The sequence below is a fragment of the Mus musculus genome, chromosome 3, assembly GCF_000001635.26.
Source record: "Mus musculus strain C57BL/6J chromosome 3, GRCm38.p6 C57BL/6J".
Classification (NCBI taxonomy): domain Eukaryota; kingdom Metazoa; phylum Chordata; class Mammalia; order Rodentia; family Muridae; genus Mus; species Mus musculus.
The window spans coordinates 41,066,257-41,087,259 of NC_000069.6; the positions used below are offsets into that span (position 1 = coordinate 41,066,257).

At 44.2% G+C, this 21,003-nt stretch overlaps 1 protein-coding gene across 1 annotated transcript; it reads right to left on the reverse strand.

Annotated features, from left to right (window-relative positions):
- Nucleotides 1-69: 69 nt before the first annotated feature.
- Nucleotides 70-16,790, reverse strand: Pgrmc2 (progesterone receptor membrane component 2). Its single transcript, NM_027558.1, has 3 exons — nucleotides 16,339-16,790; nucleotides 4,024-4,179; nucleotides 70-2,468 (listed from the first exon to the last, which is right to left on the reverse strand). Exons 1-3 carry the CDS (start codon nucleotides 16,736-16,738, stop codon nucleotides 2,371-2,373), a joined length of 654 nt encoding a protein of 217 aa, NP_081834.1. The 5' UTR covers nucleotides 16,739-16,790; the 3' UTR covers nucleotides 70-2,370.
- Between the last annotated feature and the right edge of the window lie 4,213 nt (nucleotides 16,791-21,003).

Below are 21,003 nucleotides of genomic sequence, written 5' to 3' on the forward strand. Positions count from 1 at the left end.
ACATATAAGTATAATTAAATATATATATATATATACACACACACATATAAAAACCAAAAATGTACAGAATTGGACACAAATTATAAGTTCAACTTTTATTGTATGGCAAACATGGACCACACAACTTCAAAAGGTGGATGCAGTGTTTCTCAAACATGTCCAATCGTACGTTTGATTGGAGGAACCACAAACAGATTTAGGCTCAGTGGATAGGAAGAATGTATACTTTGGAGCTGGGATGTAAATGGTTGAGCAATATGTGAAGCCCTGTGTCTGAATTCTAACACTGAAGGATAAGAAAAAGAAAAAAAAGAAAAGAAACGTGTCCTAACCCCCCGCCCCCATCAGTCAGGCCGGTTACAGACCCTCTAGGTCTGGGTACCACACTACCTAACAATGAGACATTTGACTGGAATTAAGAAATTATCTACGAACACAGTTTATTTAAAGTCCAAAACACAAAACCACTTCCTTTTAAAAACCAAAATGCATTGTTTTTTACTGCATGAATACCTGCGGCTTCTCGCAATCGCAGATTATTAGGCTCAATGGTTCAGATACACCAATTTACTACACCAGAGGATAGATAATATATAACAATTTGCTTTTAGAAAGTGTTTTACATATAAAGGAAGCACTTCCCAACACTCTTCAGTCTCCTTGAGTTCTTCAGACAGGATGTGGTGACAAGCACACTTCTGGAGGCTATTCCAGCATGCTACGAGTGTAGCACCGCTCGCCCTCTGCTTCCCATCGAACCCGAGCTTCTGCTTGCACTGCACCCGTCAGGAACACGTCTTTAATGCCACCTCCTTGGGGCTTTTCTCTGTGAGAGCAATCTGTCCCTGACTAAGAGTCCACCATAATGAAGCCAAAACCCAAACTAAGCAGGCTTTGAAATAGAACTTTTTTAACTGACAAGAACGGGATTTACTGGCTATGGGTACAATACTGTGTTTCTATGTCAGTTCCTACTTTGGAAGGCTGGTGCTTCCAGCACACTGAGTGGCAGCGAGGCCTGAGAGCACTGTCCACTGTAATATCCCTTCTTACCTGAACCACCCACAGAGGTGGACCTGCCTTGGAAGTTACACTGAGCATGGGACACGGACAGCTTGGCTAGTCAGGGCCTGATTTTCATTTCTAAGAGGGTTTCCCCCTCATCGTGAATCAAATGCAGTATTAGTACATGACACACTGGCTCACGGCTCTGTATTTAGAGTCCGACTCGAGCTTATTTGGTTTATTGTACATGCTTTATTAAAACGGTACTCGTATTTACAGCATCGCAGGAAGTTTCCCCCAAGGTGCTCTCACAGACATCCAGACTCACTCACACAGACATTCATACCACGGCCCTGCTACCCACACCAGTGACGAGTGAGGGTCAGACTCCTAAAATTAGGCAGCTGTTGGGGAAGAGTAGTTGGTTTTTCAATTTTTCTTGGAAAAGAAAAGAGCCCAGGGGATGCATTTGGCCATCACAATGCTAGCTATGTTTGTGTTCTAACATATGGCAGTTAACACTGAGTACTCCTCTTCCATTCTACACACAGAATGACATCAGCCTCAGGCTCAATGCTGCTTGTAGTGACTTCTCAATTCACAGAGGGGCTTTCCCAAAAAGTAATTCAAGTTTATGGAAGTGAAATAAGGCACAATTAATATTGATTTGACCTAGCGGAAGGAAGGGAAAGAAATAAAACTGGTTTCAAATTATCGTTGCTGGGAACTGCTGACTTCAATCCGCTGGATATTCCTCTAACTTCCAGATCTTTCTTAGAAGGACATTTACCCCCTTCTCTGACAAAGCCCGGAAAGAAAAGTTTGGGAATTCACGTTTGAATGTTTCAGTAGCCTGAACTTCTTAAATGAATATGCAACCCCTCTTCCCTGCCCAGGGCTCTTCCCTTAACACAAATAAAACACAGCCTGTGAAACAGTATCCCTTGCTTTCCAGAGATCTGCACACTGAGTAGCAAATACCTATCTGGTTGTCTTTGATACTTTTTTGTTTTAAGAGAGACATGGGAGGGGTGGGGGAAAGAAAGGAAGGCAGAGAGAGAAGGGGAGGAGGGGAAGGTGGGGCAGGGGAGGGGGAAAAACGACCCGGTGACTTTCTTGCTGTTAAGAAGGTCCTGTCTCCTGTTTAGGATGATGAAGCCCACCAGACATTACAACCAACGGCAACAAATTCACCTGGCAGCACAACCAACGCCTCATCCTCAGATCTTCAGTCAGGCAGATTATCTTGTTCACGCTGGTGAGGTGTTTCTCACAGCAGGAGCATCACACCCAAAGACTGGACATTCTCTGAAAGGGGTACGAGCTGCAGTTCTGAAGGCCCCTGGCTTTGGTTGCTCACAAAGTTCAGTCCTGTTTACTGTGATCCTTGGTGTCCTCCTCATCTGTGTACTCTGATGGCTCCTCCCCTGGCTTTAGGAGTCTGCCTACATAATCATATTTTTCTGAAAGATATACCAAAACAAAGTCAGTAGTGGTTCAATTTGTCTCGTGATCCCACTGTACTGCAAGAAGGCACGTGCCTCTTAAGTCACACAAAACAAGCTGGAGTCACTTAAATGCACACAGGCAGCAGGACCTGACAAGGTCGGGGTTACTCTTTAAAGGAGAGTTCAGTGTCAGTGGGTCTTAATCAGACACTATCAGCATCACTTGGCTTTTTAAATGTACACGCATGGATTGTCTCAGAGCTGTCCAGCCTGGCTTTACAATATCATGAGTCTTGAAATGTGGCTGTTTTCTTTGTTGGTGGCAGGGGTGGAATCTAAGGCTTCCTGCAGGTGCCATACACTGAACTCCACCCCCAGTTCAACTCTTTTAAGTCTTAATAACCCAAGCTATTAAAATCAGATGTAGTGGTTCACACATAGTCCCAGCACTTGGGACTGTCATGAGTTTGAGGTCAACCTAGGCCACACACACACACACACACACACACACACACACAATGTATAATTTAATTTAAACAGTGGATTACAACACCTCCCCCCCCCACCCCCAGTTAACATTTTGGGATATAAACCACACGGAAGGAAATGGAGACCCTGAGGGTGAATGACTATGGGCCGAAGGCAGCAGCACAGAGTGTGGGGTGGAGAACCACAGGGTAAGCACATCTGAGACATACTCTGGAGAAAAATGTGACAACATGGAAGGGAAGGGACAAGGACTTCTCTGAGCTCTGTAGGCCCGAAAGGCCCCTACCACAGCAGCACTCGTTCCCACACCGAGCTCTCTTCCTAGATCTGTCACTCTGCTCACTCTGACGTGCCTATTTAATTGACAACCGTGTATGCAGGTAAAACCTGTTTATTTTCCATCTAGAAATAAAACTTAGGCTAAGTGAATTAACCAAGACCAAGTGGACTGGCTGTGGGGAGTGTTAAGGTGGGCTCTACACAAGGGAGAACCAGACAAAGGCCAGGAAGCCCACAGAGCTGCTCACAGAGCCAGCAGGAGATGAATGGCTCAGGCAGCAGCAGCATCGCCTGGGAGGTAAGAGCTGATGCTGAGGGGCAGGTCAGAGGGACAGCATCCTTCCTTACCACTCAAAGTTAAGAACAATCACATCACTTACTACACATTACCATTAGTGTTGATATCGCTAATTCACCACTAGTTCATGGTTGGAATCCAGGGCACAAGGAGGCCATACACAATCTACTACTGTGCTACACCCTAGCCCTGCAGCTTGTTTTAAATACAAGCCGGTGTTTAGCAAAGCAAAACCACTTCTTAATGAACAAGTCTTAAAAGACTATTAAAAGCATCACAATTTGAGACTGTTGGGCCCATTGGCATGTGCTGCCATACCTGGTGCTAAGTTTAAATTTAAATACAGACTTTTAACCCAATTGCCACATGTACCAATTATATTAATATTCAGCAGCATTTTAAATACATCCTAATAATGGTGGAAAGGAAAACAGACTGTGTCCTTTAAAGTGTGTGCAGTAGCATAGAGTTTGGTTTTCCAAAGACTCCCCCAAATGAAGATACCTTTAAACTGCATTTCCCATTCTCGAACACTCTCCATTTGCACTGCGTTCAAATCTGAGAGGTCGTCATATTCATCTCTAAGTGCATCCTTATCCAGGCAGAATGTCGCCAGCCCCCTGGAGGCGTCCCTGCCAGCAAAGATGCCATATGGACCCGCTGAAAGAGAAAAAGACAACTGAGAGCCTAGCACCATTTGAGAATGTGTTTGACCATCAGGTTCTCTCTGTGACTTGCTTTTGGTACACAGCCTTAATCTCAAAAAATGGAGATTCTGGATGAGATAATCAGAGACTTGTTGGAAATTTCCCTTTTACCAAAGTAAAGCTTTTCACTGAGAATAAATTCACTTCAGATACCCTGAAAACCCTGCAATGTGTATGCCAGGGAAGGAGGGATCAGTGCAACACAGCCCATGAGGTTAGCTACCCATGCTCCAGCAGGTGGCCCTACACCCATGCACATACGGACAGCACTACATGACCACAGTGGGTATTAAATAGCACATTAAAGCAGGAGCAAAAAGCTGTGGTGGGGAGAAAGGAGGAGTTGGAGGGGAGGCAATGGGCTGGATTTGATCAAACATATCCTATTCCTGCATGAAATTCTTAAAACAAAAAACAACTTTAACAAACTCGAGGATTCACATGTGTACCAACGTCAGGTATCTAGCTCGATCTTTCTGCTTACCTCATGAGACAGCTTGTCTAATTAGCTCACTGATTTGGCTCAACTGGCTAGGCCAGACAATTCCAGGAACCCCGCTTCTCCACCCCCCACCCCCCAGTAGGAGCTAGCTTACAGGCATGCACAACTGGGCCTCACTTTTAATGTAGATGCTGGAGATTTGAACTCAGCCCCCCCCCCCCATGCACACCTAGCAAATACTTCTACCCTACAACAGACACCTTTAAGATTTAACTGTTTACATTTCATATGGCAGAAGGGGCTCCAAAATATCTTTCTGTTCAAAATGTTTCTTAAAAAGGTTTAAATGATAACAAAATTTCTAAAACATATAATAAAACAAAGACAATTCCAAGTTTATGAGTTCCTCTACAGATAGCAAAAATCATTCTGGGGAAAGAGTTGTTAAACCAGCTAGAGACTCCACTCTCACGCAGCTAGCTACTGGCCTATTAAGAATGATACTTATTTTTGTGCATGTGTTATAAGTTTGTGTGTAAAAGATGTGGCCCTGAATAAATGTAGTCAGAGGACAAATTGCATCTTGCCTTGTGTCTCAGATCCAAATTCAGGTCAGGCAAGCACTTTATACACTACACCATCTCCTAGGTTCATGGGAACCACTAATTTAATAAAGGGGCTATTAGAATAATGTATTGCCTAACTTAAAGAAAACAAGAGTAAAAATGCCTTGATTTCTAAGTGAAAGCCGGCCACACCTGTTCTCATTTGAAAGCATTAAGAAACTCCAAGTTAAGTGTTGGAAAGTACCTGAACCTTCTGAAACAGGAGACCAACCAAGTCTCACCTAAACAGAACACCTTCCCACCATGAGTGGTAGCCTGGATTCCTGACTGGACTTCATGTAAACATGACTAGAGTAGGAAGCTCATTCTTGGAAAGGTCTAGTCCGTGGAGCTAGGATAGGTTTCCCAAGTGTTTCAGTGGCTTTTTTAAAAAAAGATTTATTTAATGTACAATTATAGTTGTCTTTAAACACACCAGAAGAGGGAGTCAGATCCCATTACAGATGGTTATGATCCACCATGTGGTTGCTGGGATTTGAACTCAGGACCCCTGGAAGAGCAGTTAGTGCTCTTGACCGCTGAGCCATCTCTCCAGCCCCTTAAGTAGCTTTTTTAGGTTTGGCCATGAAGATGACATGTGTGCGGTGCTTCCAAGCTTCTTTAGTTATTAAGCATTGTTCATGTTACTAATGTGCATTAGGTAACTATCACAACTTATAACTAAATGACTATGTTTTTTCTCACTGAATAGATATACTTATGGTTTAATTATTCTCCCAATAATACATTTTTTTGTTCCCTCAAATGTGTCTTCTATATAAGAAAATGAATATTCTATCACTGGTCAACACTTAAGACTTTGAAACTTTGCCTATGATCTCAACTGACATTCAAGGAGTATTAAACTTTTAGAAAAATAAATTTAATATAGTTTCTACTTACAGAACACAATTCAAATGTTCACTACATTAGGGTTAAATACGTTAGAGGAGATGTGAAGTTCTAAAAGTAAGCACGATAAGTTTCTAAGGCAAGTAAGCGAGAATGATCTGTCCTTTAGCTCCCTACTCCCTTTGTGCAGAACTCTACCTGCTTTGTAGAGAAAACACAAGTAGTCAATGAATAGTAATGAAGGTGAGTTTTTGTTTCTTGAGAAACAAAGATGACCAGAACTTATGGGCTTAAAACAGTGGCAAATGAGACAAAGAAAGAATATTAACAATGACTGGAGAGCAACAAACCTGAAGAGGAAATGACACCTTCTATGTTTTTAAAGAATTTCCCCTTAACTTCACACTTTGATCCTTCAGGATTTCATGAAAAAGAACAGATTTTGCCTTTTTCCACACTTGGCAGACTAAATAAATAAATATATAAATAATCAAAGCACAGCATTCAGTGACCAGCTAGAGGTCCTGACAGGACCAGGATGATATCTCCACTTCTCTCACCACTCCAAACCCTTGTTTCCAAGGAGCAGGAGCCCCACAAGCTCAAAGAGCATTCATACCCAGACATTTAGGGTGGCATGGCAGGGATGGTGCCACCCTCGCAGCCAAGGTTCTTCTCAGTCTTTACTATTTTCAGACAGGGTCACCAGGGTGCCCAGGACAGCCTTCAACTCTGTCCTGACAGGCCTTGAACTTGAAGTCCCCTTGCCTGGACCTCCCATATATCTGAACTGCAAACTTGTACCTGTGTCCTGGATATTACTCTGCAGGTATGTCAGAGTGTGAACTGTGTATGTGAGAGCACATCGGCCATTGCAGGCCCAGGCGCAACCCTCAGCATCATAAAGCAAACCAGCAAGCCACCAGACAACCCTTAGGCCTTGAGTTATGTTAATAGATAAACCACTGGGTTCGAAAGTTGAGTTTCTCTACCAGCTTCCCTAAGGGTCAACTTTGAATGAATTGGTTAATCTTTTGTTGCTAAAGTTAGTTTTTGTCAACTTGTTAAAAGAAAAGCCTGAGAAATATATTCCTCAGTCCATAAACTACAATAAAGTGTCCCCTTCCCATGCACAGACTTCTGAGGGCGCCATCTACTAAGGAGTCTTTTCTGACATGTTCTTTGCTCCATGATGTAAGGCCACTAAGGACCTAAGTAACTAACTAAGTAACCTAACTGGGTGGGGGCCACCCACCCAGTGACACCCAGATGCTTCAAACTCAACATAGAGAAATTATTTTATCTACTAAAGCTGAGGCCAAATTAGATGCTTCACTACACATGACTGAAAATTCCATCTTGTTTCTGAAGGTCCCATCACAAGGCTTAGGCGTATGAAAACTGCATCATCTGCAGGAAAAGGGCGAACTGGAAAGCTAAGTTAAATGACACAGCCCATTCATGTCTCGCATGGTGACTATAGATTATAGCACATGCACACACACATATGACCCAAAGTAGAATGAGAACAAAAGGAAGGAAAGGAGTATGAGACAGAACTTGGACATAAAGGTAAATCTGAATACATAAACCTACGTGTTTGTGGTCTAAAACACTATACAGGGCTACATGATGCAGCTAAGTGCTACATGATGCAGCTAAGTGGTGGAGTGCTTGCCTAACGCGAGATGCCAATGCCTAGTACCACACACACAAAAGCAAAGTTAAAAATGCCATGGAGGACTGTGAGGGGCTCAGCAGGTGATGGTGTTTGCCAAACATACTGACAACCTGAATTCTGACACCCAGATCCCATGACAGGAGGAAAAAGGATTCCTGAAAGCTGACCTAGAAACCTCCATATATATCCTCCATATATATGCTGAGTGTCAGTACTCATGAATACACAGAATAAAATACCAAAACAACGATGAGGGCTGGAGAGATGGTTCAGCAGTTAAGAACACTGGCTACTCATCCACAGGGCCTGAGTTTGATTCCCAGGACCCACAAAGTGGCTCACGACAGTCTGAAACTCTAGTTCTAGGAGATCTGATGCTCTGTTCTGACCTCCTCAAGGCACCCGGGATGCAGCCAAATACTCATACACATAAAATACATTTACAAACAAAACAAAACCAACAACAAAATTCCAGCTATGGCACTGAGGAAGTATTTGCAAAGGCTAAAATGATGAGATCACAATAGAAAAAATGTGTCAAAGAATATATGAACAAATGTATGTAGAAAAGGAAACAAAGTGACTCAGATTTTCCTTAAAAATGTCCAATTTTGGAATAAGAGTAAGAAGATAGTTCACTTTTTATAATGCCTGCCGCACAAGCAAAAAGACCCGGGCTGGCAAGATGGCTTAGCAGGAAATCACTTGTTGCTAAGCCTCATGGCTTGAATTAGCTAACTGGGCTAATTTAATGGAAGAAATGACTCCAGCAAGTTCTCTGATCTCTACATATGTGCCATGGTGTGCCTGCTTCTGTGCACACTTACATACATACTCTAAGTAAATGTATATTTAAAAAAAAAGAGAGAGACCTAAATTCAATCCCTAGGATAGTCACTGAAAATTATAAAGGTGGGTGTGGTAGTATATTTGCATTCTTAACATGCAGGGAGGTGGAGACAGGCCAATCCATTGGGCTCCACTAGCCAGCCAGTCTCATCTATAATGGGCTGGATAGTTTAAAACTTACTGAGTTCTAGGCAGTGATAGGTCCTGTCTGCTAAAACCTCACTCAGAATAGGAGAAATAAATACTATATAGCAACTGGGACACTTTTGACATTACACCCACAAAAAAAAAAAAAAAAAAAAAAAAAAAAAAAAAAAAGCAGAGCAATTTAAAGCATTACATTTTTGGCAAGGATGAGAAACAGGCAACTTTATGAAATACGCATAGGTCAAACTCTCTGGAGGGCAGCTCCAAATGAAGTCCCCACACTATGTATGGGCAGCCACACCATCAGCCTTAGTAATTCTGCTTCTAGGACTCACAGCTCTATTTACATATAGAACATTGGTACAAGCTGTTTTCAACAGTCATTACTAAGAGATGGAGGAAAACTCACATGCTCGTCAACAGAGGCTGTTAACAAATAGCTTCCAGTGACATGAAAGATACGAATGGCTCTCAGGATTGTGAACTACTATTCACGGTATGTACCCGTACACGATAATTAAGTGTGGGGAAATAAGACTCATGTTCAGATGGCGTGACCCACACAGCACCGCTCCGCAGCACTAAGACTGATCCCTTTCCACTGCAGAGCTACATGAGGGGCTCTTGGGAGGAGCCTTACTTTTCACTGTAAATTCTTTAGCATTTTCAGTCTTGAGCATATATTATCTTTTAAAAATATGATTAAAAAAACTTACACACAGGCATTATTTTGGGACCTACTCTAAAGCACTCTACATTTGACAGTTCATCGAACACTCCAGAAAATGGACAAGAAAGAAAGAATGCAGTGGCTGGTGGAAAGCAGATGAAACAGAGATGACAAACGACAGCAAGGAAGCACAGCTAGGTCAGCAGTGTGCCCAAGAATAAAGCAAGAGGAGTGAAGAAAGACGCAACTGCCTAATGTAAGCACAGTCTAAGAGATGGGCCATAAAGAGGACAGGCTGGAAGAGCAGGTGGGAGGTTACTATGCATCTACCTGTCTTCTAGGGGAGATGAGAGAATGGAGGAGTCAATAACTTATAGTCCTGTTTAAATGTTCTAAAGTGGATGAAATGGCATGTATTCACAGACTTTTAGCAGAATCCAACATGTTAAAAATCAAATCTGGGGGCCTGGGAGAAGTTTAGTCAGTGAAGAACTTGTTGCACAAGCAGACCTATTTTGGATCTCCAGCACTGTACAGAAAGCCAGGTGTGTGCCTCTAACGCCAGCCTGTCATGGAAGCATGGATACAAACAACCCTGGAGCTTGGTGGCAACCCAGCCAAACTGGTGAGCTCTAAGTTTAGTAAGACCTTGCTTCAAAAAATAAGATGGAGGGCTGGTGAGATGGCTCAGTGGGTAAGAGCACCCGACTGCTCTTCCAAAGGTTCGGAGTTCAAATCCCAGCAACCACATGGTGGCTCACAACCATCTGTAACAAGATCTGACTCCCTCTTCTGGTGTGTCTGAAGACAGCTACAGTGTACTTACATATAATAAATAAATAAATGAATCTTTAAAAATGATGATGGAGAGAGGCTAAAGAAGACAGTGCTGTCCATCTCTGCCTTCTACATGCAGTGTACGCACACAGCACACATACATACAATACAGCAAGACCATAAGACAGAGAAAACTGCCTCAACCACAACAAAACTGAGAAAAACAGATCAGTAAAAGCAAACTTCTTGTTAACAAGAGGCAGAGGACAGTGACACACACCACTCAAATGAAGGTGTAACAAGAACGTACAATTTAATTTCCTGACCTCAAGTCATTACTCCTGAAAAAAGACAGAAAAAGGACAGGTATTTTTCTTACCAGTGAAAAGAACTACAGACCTTTTAACACAATGAAGATGGAACTCTAAGAAAGACTGAGGTCCAAGAAATAGTAAACCACATAATAAAGACTTGAGTTCTGCTCCCAGCACCCCCCTGGGCAGCACCAGGAGAGCTGGCTCCTTTTGCTGGACTCTAAAGGTGCCCACATATATATGTGGTATACACAAACACATACACTTCGCAAAAAGAAGACACTTCCAGGGCTAGGGATGTACATGAGAAGCAGAGCCCCTGCCCACAATGTCTGCCGCCCAGGTTCATCCTCAGCACCAAGAAGGAGAAAAGCCGGGCAATTGGCAGTAAGGTGTCTTCAATAGGTAGGTTTTCCTGATTTGCATGGGATAATATTTGGCTAAAATTCTTCCACTGTTCCAAAGGACAGATGAATATCTAAACCATATCTTAAAATCATCGGAAGAACAGAAACCGATCAGTGGAGAGGAGAAAGGGGAAGGGAAAGACTCTAAGAACTGGGGAGTGAGGTGAGGACCCGTGTGGAGCTTTTTTTCTGAGGTGAACTGTGCTCAGAGTCACAGAGGTATGGCCAGAGGCTATGTTAAGTAAGATGGTGGAACAAGACACAATGAGACTGGAGCTGTGGGAACATCAAATGCTGAGGAGGAGCTTAAAATCCACTTATGTGGTTTTTATCAGAATAAACAAAACAACACAAGGTGGTTTCAAGGGCTGGAGTAACAAGTCTTAGCTAACAAGAAGTAATCAAAGAAACCAAACCTGAAACATCAATGGAGGTGACAGGGATGGGTCTGACAGAACAGCGATCATATGACATATGTCATAAGGCAGATATGACAGGTCTAGACACAGTGCTAGGTGGCTTCCATGTCTTCACACCAGCTGTACCCTAGGTGAACAATGACCCATTTCAGAACACTCCCACACCCAGCTCTGTGCAGCTGCCCCTTAAGTTTAAAGCATCACACCCCTACTTGTGACCATCTAACAGAAATAAGGTACTTCTAAAGATGCAAATAACCCTTGGTCCCAACCCTAAATTTCATTCACAGCACACTTTTCACTACAGAGCTTAACTCCATACTGAGATGTGTTTGCATACTGTCTGTCCTCCTCAAGAGATAGATGTCAAGTCCGTGGATATGGCCTGGTGTGTACCAAAGATTAATTCTATGTCTGAAAACACTTTATTTAAAGTCTTGTAGTAAAATCTAAGATGCTCCTTCTCAGTAGTTAAAGATGGAGCTGAAGCCTATGAAAGCTCTTGAAAAGGGTGAGAAAGACACCAAGAATTACAGTGACATCCACCATGGGCTCATGGGGAGGAATGTCTACTTCAGACTGTCCAAAGGACCTTGGAAACCATGAACTGTTAGTTCAGTACGTGTGACTAGTTCTGTTCCTTACTTCTTCTTCTTCTTCTTTTTTTTTTTTTTTCTTCGATACAGGGTTTCTCTGTGTAGCCCTGGCTGACCTGGAACTCACTCTGTAGACCAGGCTGGCCTTGAATTCAGAAATCTGCCTGCCTCTTCCTCCCAAGTGCTGGGATTAAAGGCGTGCGTCACCACCGCCCGGCTGTTCCTTACTTCTAATCCCAATCACCACCTTCTGTTATCGCAACATTTTAGTATTTAACACAATATAGTTCCCTAAAACAATAAAAACAATGCATCTGATACTGAATGCAACTAAGGAGGTACTACGGAAATGATCTGCACCATATACAACTCTTCTCAACTTTGCTTTCTGTCAAGTAAAGCTGAGGAAATGACAGCATGGCTAGCCTGGAGTGTAACTATGTAGCTAGGTTATTCTAAATAATGGCCATTCTCCTGCCCCTGCCTCAAGAGATCTGGTATAGCAGGGGTGAGCTACTATGCTTAGCTCCTTCAGAAAGCAGGTCCCTTTACCTACTGGTAGCTAATAAGATGCATGCGGTAACTAGTTCAACAACAAACCTAGTTGGCTCCAAAGCAAGAAATTGTAATGGCAGCTGGATTGTGACAACTCTGAGCTATCCATGCAGCAGCAGGTCAGGCTTAGCTTAGCCTTTATGTTGCAACTCTTGCTTAAACTGCAGGTTTATAAATTAAAATGTTAAAGAAAAAGAAACATATTAAAGACAAGATTAAAAGGAGGAAGGGTTTGGGTTCCCAAGCTCCTTTCCTCGGCTTCCTATTAGGCAGCCCAAAGGGGCTGCTTGTGTGACCTTCCCCTTTTCAGTGGAAATTAAGAGGTAAGTTGTCGTTGGCTTTGGCACATATTGACAAACAGGAGGAATAAGGGAAAAAATATCAAATAGCCCAAGTATATGCTTTTTTTGGCATTCCAAAAAATAAGACTCACAAAGTGCTACTGTAGTCATATAATGATCTACGATTACACCATTAAAACAGTCAAAACCTATATGCCCCAGTACAGGGGAACACCAGGGCCAAAAAGGGGCAGTGGGTGGGTAGGGGATTGGGGGTGGGTGGGTATGGGGGACTTTTGGGATAGCATTGAAAATGTAAACGAGGAAAATACCTAATAAAAAATAAATTAAAAAAAAAAACAGTCAAAACCTGTTCTGAATGTGAGAATGGGCTGGATGGGTAACGTGACAATGAGAAGGTATGACCTGTGAAACATGGTGAACTTGGCTTTGAGTTGTAGTGTGGCTACTTAGCAGGTAGGTACTTTGGGACAAAATCTCCAAGTTTCAGTTTTTACAAATGTAAAATGAGAATACAAATATCCTGTAGTGCCATTTTAAACAATAAATGAAACATGCTCAGGAGACATTCACAGGCCTCAGGAACTCCAGGAGAAGCTAGAGTACAGCCCACCATGAAGCCAAGGTTTAGTGTGGCAGCCATGCGGCTGAGTATCTGGACTGTTAGTGAAGAACTCATCTTAAACTATATTAATTTTAGTTAGCCATTTGTGGCTTCGGCTACCATATTGGGTAACTAAGACGTCGTAAAAGCCATGAAAACGAAAACTTGTTTGAAGTTCAAACTCTGTATGGGAAGAAATCAGAAAGGGGTAAAAAGACAAGACCAGTAACAGGATTCTCTGTAAGTTCAGCCCTGAAGCTCTCTACCACAAAGTATATAAACTTTGTGGTCAAACATATCTGGATTTCCCAGATTTATTTATGTGATCCAAGCCAGCTTACTTAAACCTCAGACTCATGTGTAAGGCAAATACTTTGCAGAAATGACAAATGCATGATCCAACCCATTCATTAGATCATTAGATGCTTAGGAACTGCAGTTTCCTACATGATCACACTATCTTTCCAAGCTGGCCAAGTACCTGACTATTAGAGTATAAAATACTATACTAACAACAAAGTCAATGCGTTCTGGCAAGCAGTCGGCAATGAACTACATTTAAAATATTGCCATTTTAATTTTAAGAACTGGAACTTTAAAGATACACAGCTGTAAGAGAATGTGTCCAGTATTATGGAGAAAAAAAAAAAAAACCCTCACAGAACAAACCTTAATCCTAAAACCTATCATTGCAGAATGGAATACACAGTGGTTGGAGAAAACAGTAAGCCTGCTAGCTCTTGGCTGAGTTTTTCAAATTACTAAGATTCTCAGGTAAGGAGAGCTGTAGGCTGAATTGTAACACCACAAAATTACTGCATTTATTTGAGGATAAAATGAAAGTTACAGGCAAATTTAAAATTTACATTTATATCCTAGCAAAACATATGGCATCAAGTCCCCTGGAAAGTACCTCAATACTTCCTATCCCTGAAAAACAAAGTAAGATCACGAGATGTTCTGGCTCCATTTAAGTTTGTCCGAATAATAAAACCTTCCAGATAGTCCTATTAGATTGTTTACTGATACCAGTAATAAAAGAACAAGGAGGTGGTTCTCTGTTCTTCTTGTTTTCAGACGGGTCTCACTATGCAGCCCCAAAAGGCAGAGACCTTACAGAGGCCTGCTTGCCTCACTCCAAGGCCTCCAGGATGGTTCTTCACTATTATCAGTGCTCAAGCCCAGGGACCCACTCTACAGCACACCTCTTAGTTTTCAACCTCTGCTGCGGTTGCCATGGAGACTGCCAAACTGACTCTTTCCGGATGTATAAGGACTGATAATGGGTCTTTTTACAAATACTCTAGACAATCTTTAACCACTGAACACACTTCAATCCAATGAGGGAAGTGTGTAACTTGGTACAAAATCTGTGCAAATTCTTCACTTTTAAAAGTTTATTTGACTTGGTCCATGTAAACAAGGTACTTGGGTCCTATTCTCTTGTTCCACATGCTCTTAAATTAAAAAAATAAAAAAGTACTAACCATGGGAGCTGATGTAAGTAAGGAGACATGATTTTTGTGTTTATATATCCAGAAGGAAATACACACACACACACACACACACACACACACACACACACACAAAGAGATTAACAGATCCAACATCAAATGCTTATTTGTGTTTCTTAGCTCTAATCCAATCAACAAACCAAAACACTCCTAAAATAGCATCCAACTGAGCATAGAAATTAGAAGCGTCTTCAGTGTCAATAAATCAATCAGGGGCAATAAGGAAATTAAAAGGAAACCTAGCTTAAAAGTTGGATGCATACCTTCCAATAAGGGGTCACTTTGGTCTCTAGCTTCATTCTTACAACTCACGCTCTCTCTTCTCCTCCCCCTCCCCTTCTGTCTTTAAAGTTTAATATTAAGCACTGCATAACCAGGCCGCACAATGTTGTTCAATTTTATGGGCTACCAACAGATACCCGGGGTCTGAAGTTTATTTGCACAATCTGCAATATAGATTACCACTACACTGCAAAAGGGCCTCTAACGGCAACTACCTTCCACGTAATTTTCTGAAAGTAAAGTTGTAAAACCTTCAGCACATGCAGGGCAGGGGGCGAGAAGTTCGACGCTTCTAGGTTCGTGCCCCCCCTCACCCCCCCAAGGCGTCTCATTCTGCTAAGGGAAAATACAATAATTTATTTTCAACGGGTATTTGAATACTTATTTTACTATTAGCAGAGAAAGAAGGAGAGGAGGGAAGGAGGGAGAGACTGAGAGAGTCGGAGACAAGAGACACGCCTGCCTCCTGGGCAGATGAGCTCCACCCCCTACACTCAGGGCCAATATCTTTGCCAGTCTTACTTATTAAGGTTTACGTTCTGGTCCGTCCTCATTTTACATACAGTTGTTAATCTTGGAAAGCATCTTGGAGCCCAAACCGACTTTTTAGAAAAAGAATGAAAACGAGTCCGGGGTGGTTGTGAAACCGAGCTCCAGGGCTTGGGACTTGAAACTACGTGTCCCTAGCCCTGACTCTCGGCAGACAAGTCCGGAGAAGGGAAAAAGTAGGCAAGTGTCAAACAGACAACCCAGAATAAGAAGAAAGCTGTCTTAACACTGGGCCAAAAACTTTGGATCGCCACTTTAGCCCTCTTGCCCCGACAAAGCCCAGAAATCAAAACGCTCCGAGGAAAGGTTGAACGCCAACGTGACTAGAGACAACTCTTAACAATTTTGAGAATTTCAGCCCCAGGAAAAGCTGCGAGGAGATACGGATTGGGAAAGGCAAGGAACGCCGAGCGCAGGTCTGTGGGGCGCCACTGAGCCCCCCACGACGCCCGCAGCTGGGGGCGTGCGCGGGGCTGCGGTCCAGGAGCGGGGCCGCGGCGGGGATAGGGTGTCCCGGATCCCCACCCCGACACCCCTCACTCCTCACCGGGGCCGTAGAACTTGCTGCCTTTGGTCACGTCGAAGACTTTCCCATTGACCGCGAGCAGGATGCGCGGCGTGCGCGCCCCGTCGTACTGGCGCAGCTGCTCCAGGCTGAAGTCCCGCTTCTTCATGCGCGGCAGCGTGGCGGCCGGGCTCTCCTCGCCCGCCCCGGGTCCCGAGCACAGACCACGCCGCCCCCAGCGCACCCACAGCCGGTAGGCCCCCAGCAGCACCAGCGCCACCAGCGCCACGTTCAGCAGCATCTCCCCGCCCGTCGCCAGCAGCGCCGCCACCCAACTGCTCCTCGCCGCCGTCGCTCCGGCGCCACCCGGGCTCCCGTCGCCGCCACTCTCCCCGCCGCTCCCCAGGGTGCTTAGCTTTACGTCCCCATCACCCGCCGCCATCACTGCCCGCCAGCGCCTTCCTCCTCCCGCCCCCTGCCCTCCCCAAGCCCGCGGCCCTGCCCACCAGGCGGCGCTCAGCCAATCACGTGAGGGGCTGGGGCGTGGCAGCGCCGGCTGCTTATTGGCTGTTGGCTGGGTAACGTTGTCTGGCTTCGCTCTCGCAGCTCGGGCTCTGGCTGGCAGCGCGCGCGGGCAACGCCCCGCCCACCTCGCCCCACACTTCCCTGCTCTCACAGCCCCAACGCTTTCAGCCTGGGGAGTGTAAGGGAAGGGCGGGGCTGAAGAAAAATAGAGTGTGCGTGGGGCGGGGGGGGGGTGGGCCGAGCCGGCTGTGCGCGTGCGTACTCGCGCGTATGGGCGGAGCGCCGTCAGGGCGCGTGCGCGGGCCCTGGGACGCCACGCGCTGGGCTCTTTTTAGCAACCCCTCCCTGCTGCGCGCGCGTGCGCCCAGAAGCGGCTTCTCTCTGAGACGGCTGGTTCGCGTCTGTGACGACGCACGGCGGAGGCCGCAATAGAGCGTGAGCTGCGGGGCCGCGTGTGAAGCTGGGCTTCGGGCACTAGCCCTAGCAGCGCCGGACACTCGGGTCCCGGCCCACGCTGCTTTTGGGCAGTGCTCCTAACAGGAGTCGGACGCAAGCTCTTCTGCGCTTTGCTCCCCGGCGGTGGGCGTGCGCGGATAAAGCAGCCTGTGGCTCTAGCTCCATAGCCTTGCTCGGGGCCTGCGAGAGTGCTTTCCAGTGTGAATTCCACCCATCTCGCGCCCTCAGCTAGTTTGACAGGCTTCTGTCACTCTGCTTGTGAGGAAGGAAGATGCATCCAGGGAATGGCCAGTTCCTTATAACTTTGAACAACCGGGGGTGGGGGACAGGTATAGACGAATGGTGGCAGCCTAGGGGTGAGCTACCCGGCATAAAGGAGCTGACTCAGAAAGGAGCTGACTCAGGCTTTGGCGTGAACAGTATAGAAAAGTAGGGATGGGCTTTTCTGGCTGCTATTAGTTTTTAGGTAACTGTCTTTAGTGTCAATGGACAGGAGAGCCCTACCCACTAACGGTACTGGTGATCATAACTTCCCTAGAGAGGTTTTAACACTCGAAAGGATGGGAAACCAGCCATTGTACATAAGACTCATCGTGGCTTTTTTTTGGGGGGGGGGGGGGGGAAGGTGCTGAAATTTTTTTCTGTAATGGATTATATATTTAGGTGCTGTGGGCCATAAGGTCTCTCTGTCCCAACTGTTACATAAATAATAGAGAATGAGCATGATAGTGTTTCTATTAAAAATGTACTTAGAGACACCGAAATTTGAATTTGTCATGAAATACCGTCTTTTTGTTTTTGAGACGGTTCAGTGTGTTCCAGATTGGCTTTGCACTTGATATGTAGATGAAGATGGCCATGAACTTGCATACCAGCAAGCACATTCCCTTGCCCATCATTATGACTTTTAAATCACTTAACGTTAAAGTCGGTTCAGCCCCTGAGTAGGTATAGAAACAGCCTGTAAGCTATATTTTGCCAATCCCAGTCTGAGAATTTTTTTTTTTTTGAGTCAGAGCTGTTGTCTTTAATTGAGAATTAGTAAGTGACCATATAATCTTTACACTGCAAGAACGGGAGTAAAGCCAGATTGGCACAGGCCAACCTCAGTAGTCACCAGAAGGGTTAGAAGTCACAGTTCCTGTGGGACTTGCTAACAGAAAATGGAGATGTCAGTGATGGAAACTGGTTTTGGGAAAGAACGGTGGTAGCAATCTCAAGTATCTGTCAGTTGAAATAATGGCAGTAGGAAGAAAGGATCTCGGAGGTTTCATAGTAGGCATCTTTCTGTTCAGAATTGGGTCACAGGCTCTCCTTAAAACATTACCGTTTAGTGAGATTGCCTTTTGTTACATGGCTTTGGGGAGTGCTTAGGGAAGACTGTACTGGACATGGGGCCATGGCTGGTCACTTAAGGCATTATGACATGGAAAAACCTCTTCCTTACTAGTGCAGACTTGCTCCCTTGGAGGGTGCTACCAACTGAGAACCACTGGTATTAACTTGGCCAGGCATAACTCTGAGCTAAATTATGAGATAAATTTGTGCTTCGCTTAAGTGGTTTAGAAGAGAAGAATTGAAAAGCATTGTATTTCTGTTGCCTCCTACATGGGATGGGCAATGTTGGATTGCTGATACTGTCTGGTGAAGCAGAAAGCTTTATGCCCTTCCTAAAACAAATGTCTTGACTTCACATTAGAAACCCTACTCTCACTTGGAGTCCTCTGAACAGGTTATCCTTAAGGTTAGCCTCCTGAACTAGTCCAAAGGAGTTTTTTATTTTTTCATTTTATTTTTGCACTGTCATAGTAATGTCTTCTAGTAGAATATTCCCGCTTTGAATACCTCAGTAACTTTCCAGCTGGTGCTTTCCCAACTTCACTGCTTCATGAAGGGACTCATCTTGTATTTTAATTTCCTTAAATCAAACATCAATCTCAGGGGCCAGGAGGCGGGGACTTAGCAATTCAGACAAGCTGTTTGCATTCAGGGATTTCCATAAATCCCTGTGTGGCCCCTTGTCTTTTCTTAGATAAACTAATCTCTGAGACGTCCTCCCTTAAAGTGATGCGTTTTTTTCTCTATCTGTTCTTTTCCTCTAATGACTTGTTCCTGGGCCCCTGCTCGCTGTGTTCATTACCTACTCCGTGACTGCTCACACTGCTTCCTCGCTGGATGTCCTTACATTTCCTCCTGTCCAGGATCTCTTTCCTTTTCCTCTGCCTGAGGCCTGTTTGATTTCTTTCTTTGCATGTCTATGGATCTCTCCCCTATACCACCCATTTTAGCCTTTCTTCCTAACTGTTGTATTTTTACTTGAGGTAAGAGTTCACTGTGTGGCCTCCAGCTCTTGATTGTCCTGTCTCATCTGCTGGGGTCACAGATTGGCCTCAGATTATTGCATTATTGAAATTCTTTGGATTCCAAGGTTCCTCCTTGTTCATTGTTGATGTGCTTTTTCTGATTCTTCTCTCATTTTTTCTTCTCTGCCCATCACTTTGTTTCCTTAGCACTGCATGCACCTTGATTTATCAGTTATCTCTGGGAGATGCACCTCTGCTGCTCTAACGTCTCTCCAAGAGGTATTACTGCTAGCCACACCAGAAGTCATTTGTGTCGCTTCCAAAGAAAAGCTTGGAACACCTGTGCACCTTGCCAGTACTCTCTTCTTTTGCCAGGAGACAATTAAAACAAAACAAAACAAACAAACAAACAAAAAACTATTGTCCCATAGCTACCACTTAATTTTAAACAGCCAGGCAACTTTTATTTTCTTTCCTGGTTTTGAGTTGGCAACTCGTGCGGCATCATCTAATCTTGCTTTGAGGTTTCTTCACATGGCTTCTCTAGAAGAATAGCCTGCTCAGGGTTTGGAAAGCAAAAGGGCAATACCTTCTAGGTCTTTCTAAGTCTTAAGTTGGAAACAACACATTTCCATTGGTGAAAGTAGCCATAGGTCTAGCTGAATTGTAAAATAAGGGGAAAGCAAGTATCAATGAAGAAGGGGATGTGGTGGTCCCCAATTCTGTTTCAAATGATGGCTGATTTCCATCATTCAGAGTCCTAGAGTGAGGATGAGGCAGAAAAGAGCTGCTAGCTAACACATGGCACCACACAAATGAGAAATACATCTCTACTATTTCAACTCACAGATAGCTGAGGTCGCGCTAATTACTTTGCTGGACTGATCAAAGACTGGTAACAGAAATAGGGCATTGATATAACAGTCTAAAATACAAGGCGCTGACATACATGATGTATTAGGCATTACCATGGCTGGGTAGTAGGCAGCACTCTGCTCTCATATTTTCACCACAATACTTAATAAAGATTTCTTAGATAAATCTGAGAATCTGTTTCTTGGAATTCTTTCCTCTATTTTAGGGGAAACATTACTTTATTGTTGAAGACAGGTCCTGATATACAGAAAAGGAAAATTGATCCTCTATTCCAGGCTTGCCAGTGAATTTCCAGATGTGTGAGCTTGGGACTTATACACCCCACCATCCTCCTCTCCTTTCCTTTCTCTTCCCTTCTGGGAGGCAGATGTGTGTATTTCTTTTTCAGTTACCTCATACCTCAAGTTTGATAGGGGATTGCTCCTGCTGGGGAACACCCCTGCAAACTTACTGGGATCCCTGTGGGGAGGAAAGCTTCTGAACTGGGAGCTAAGTTCACTTCCAGAGACCAACAACACCCAATGTTTGAACTTTAATTCAGTGGTCA

Coding starts and splice junctions, on each gene's coding strand:
- Pgrmc2 (NM_027558.1), bottom strand. CDS start 16,738: ATGGCGGCGGGTGATGGGGACGTAAAGCTAAGCACCCTGGGGAGCGGC. Junction 4,180..16,338: donor CAGCAAGTTCTACGGCCCCG/GTGAGGAGTGAG, acceptor TTTCTCTTTCAG/CGGGTCCATATGGCATCTTT. Junction 2,469..4,023: donor ATGGGAAATGCAGTTTAAAG/GTATCTTCATTT, acceptor TATATCTTTCAG/AAAAATATGATTATGTAGGC.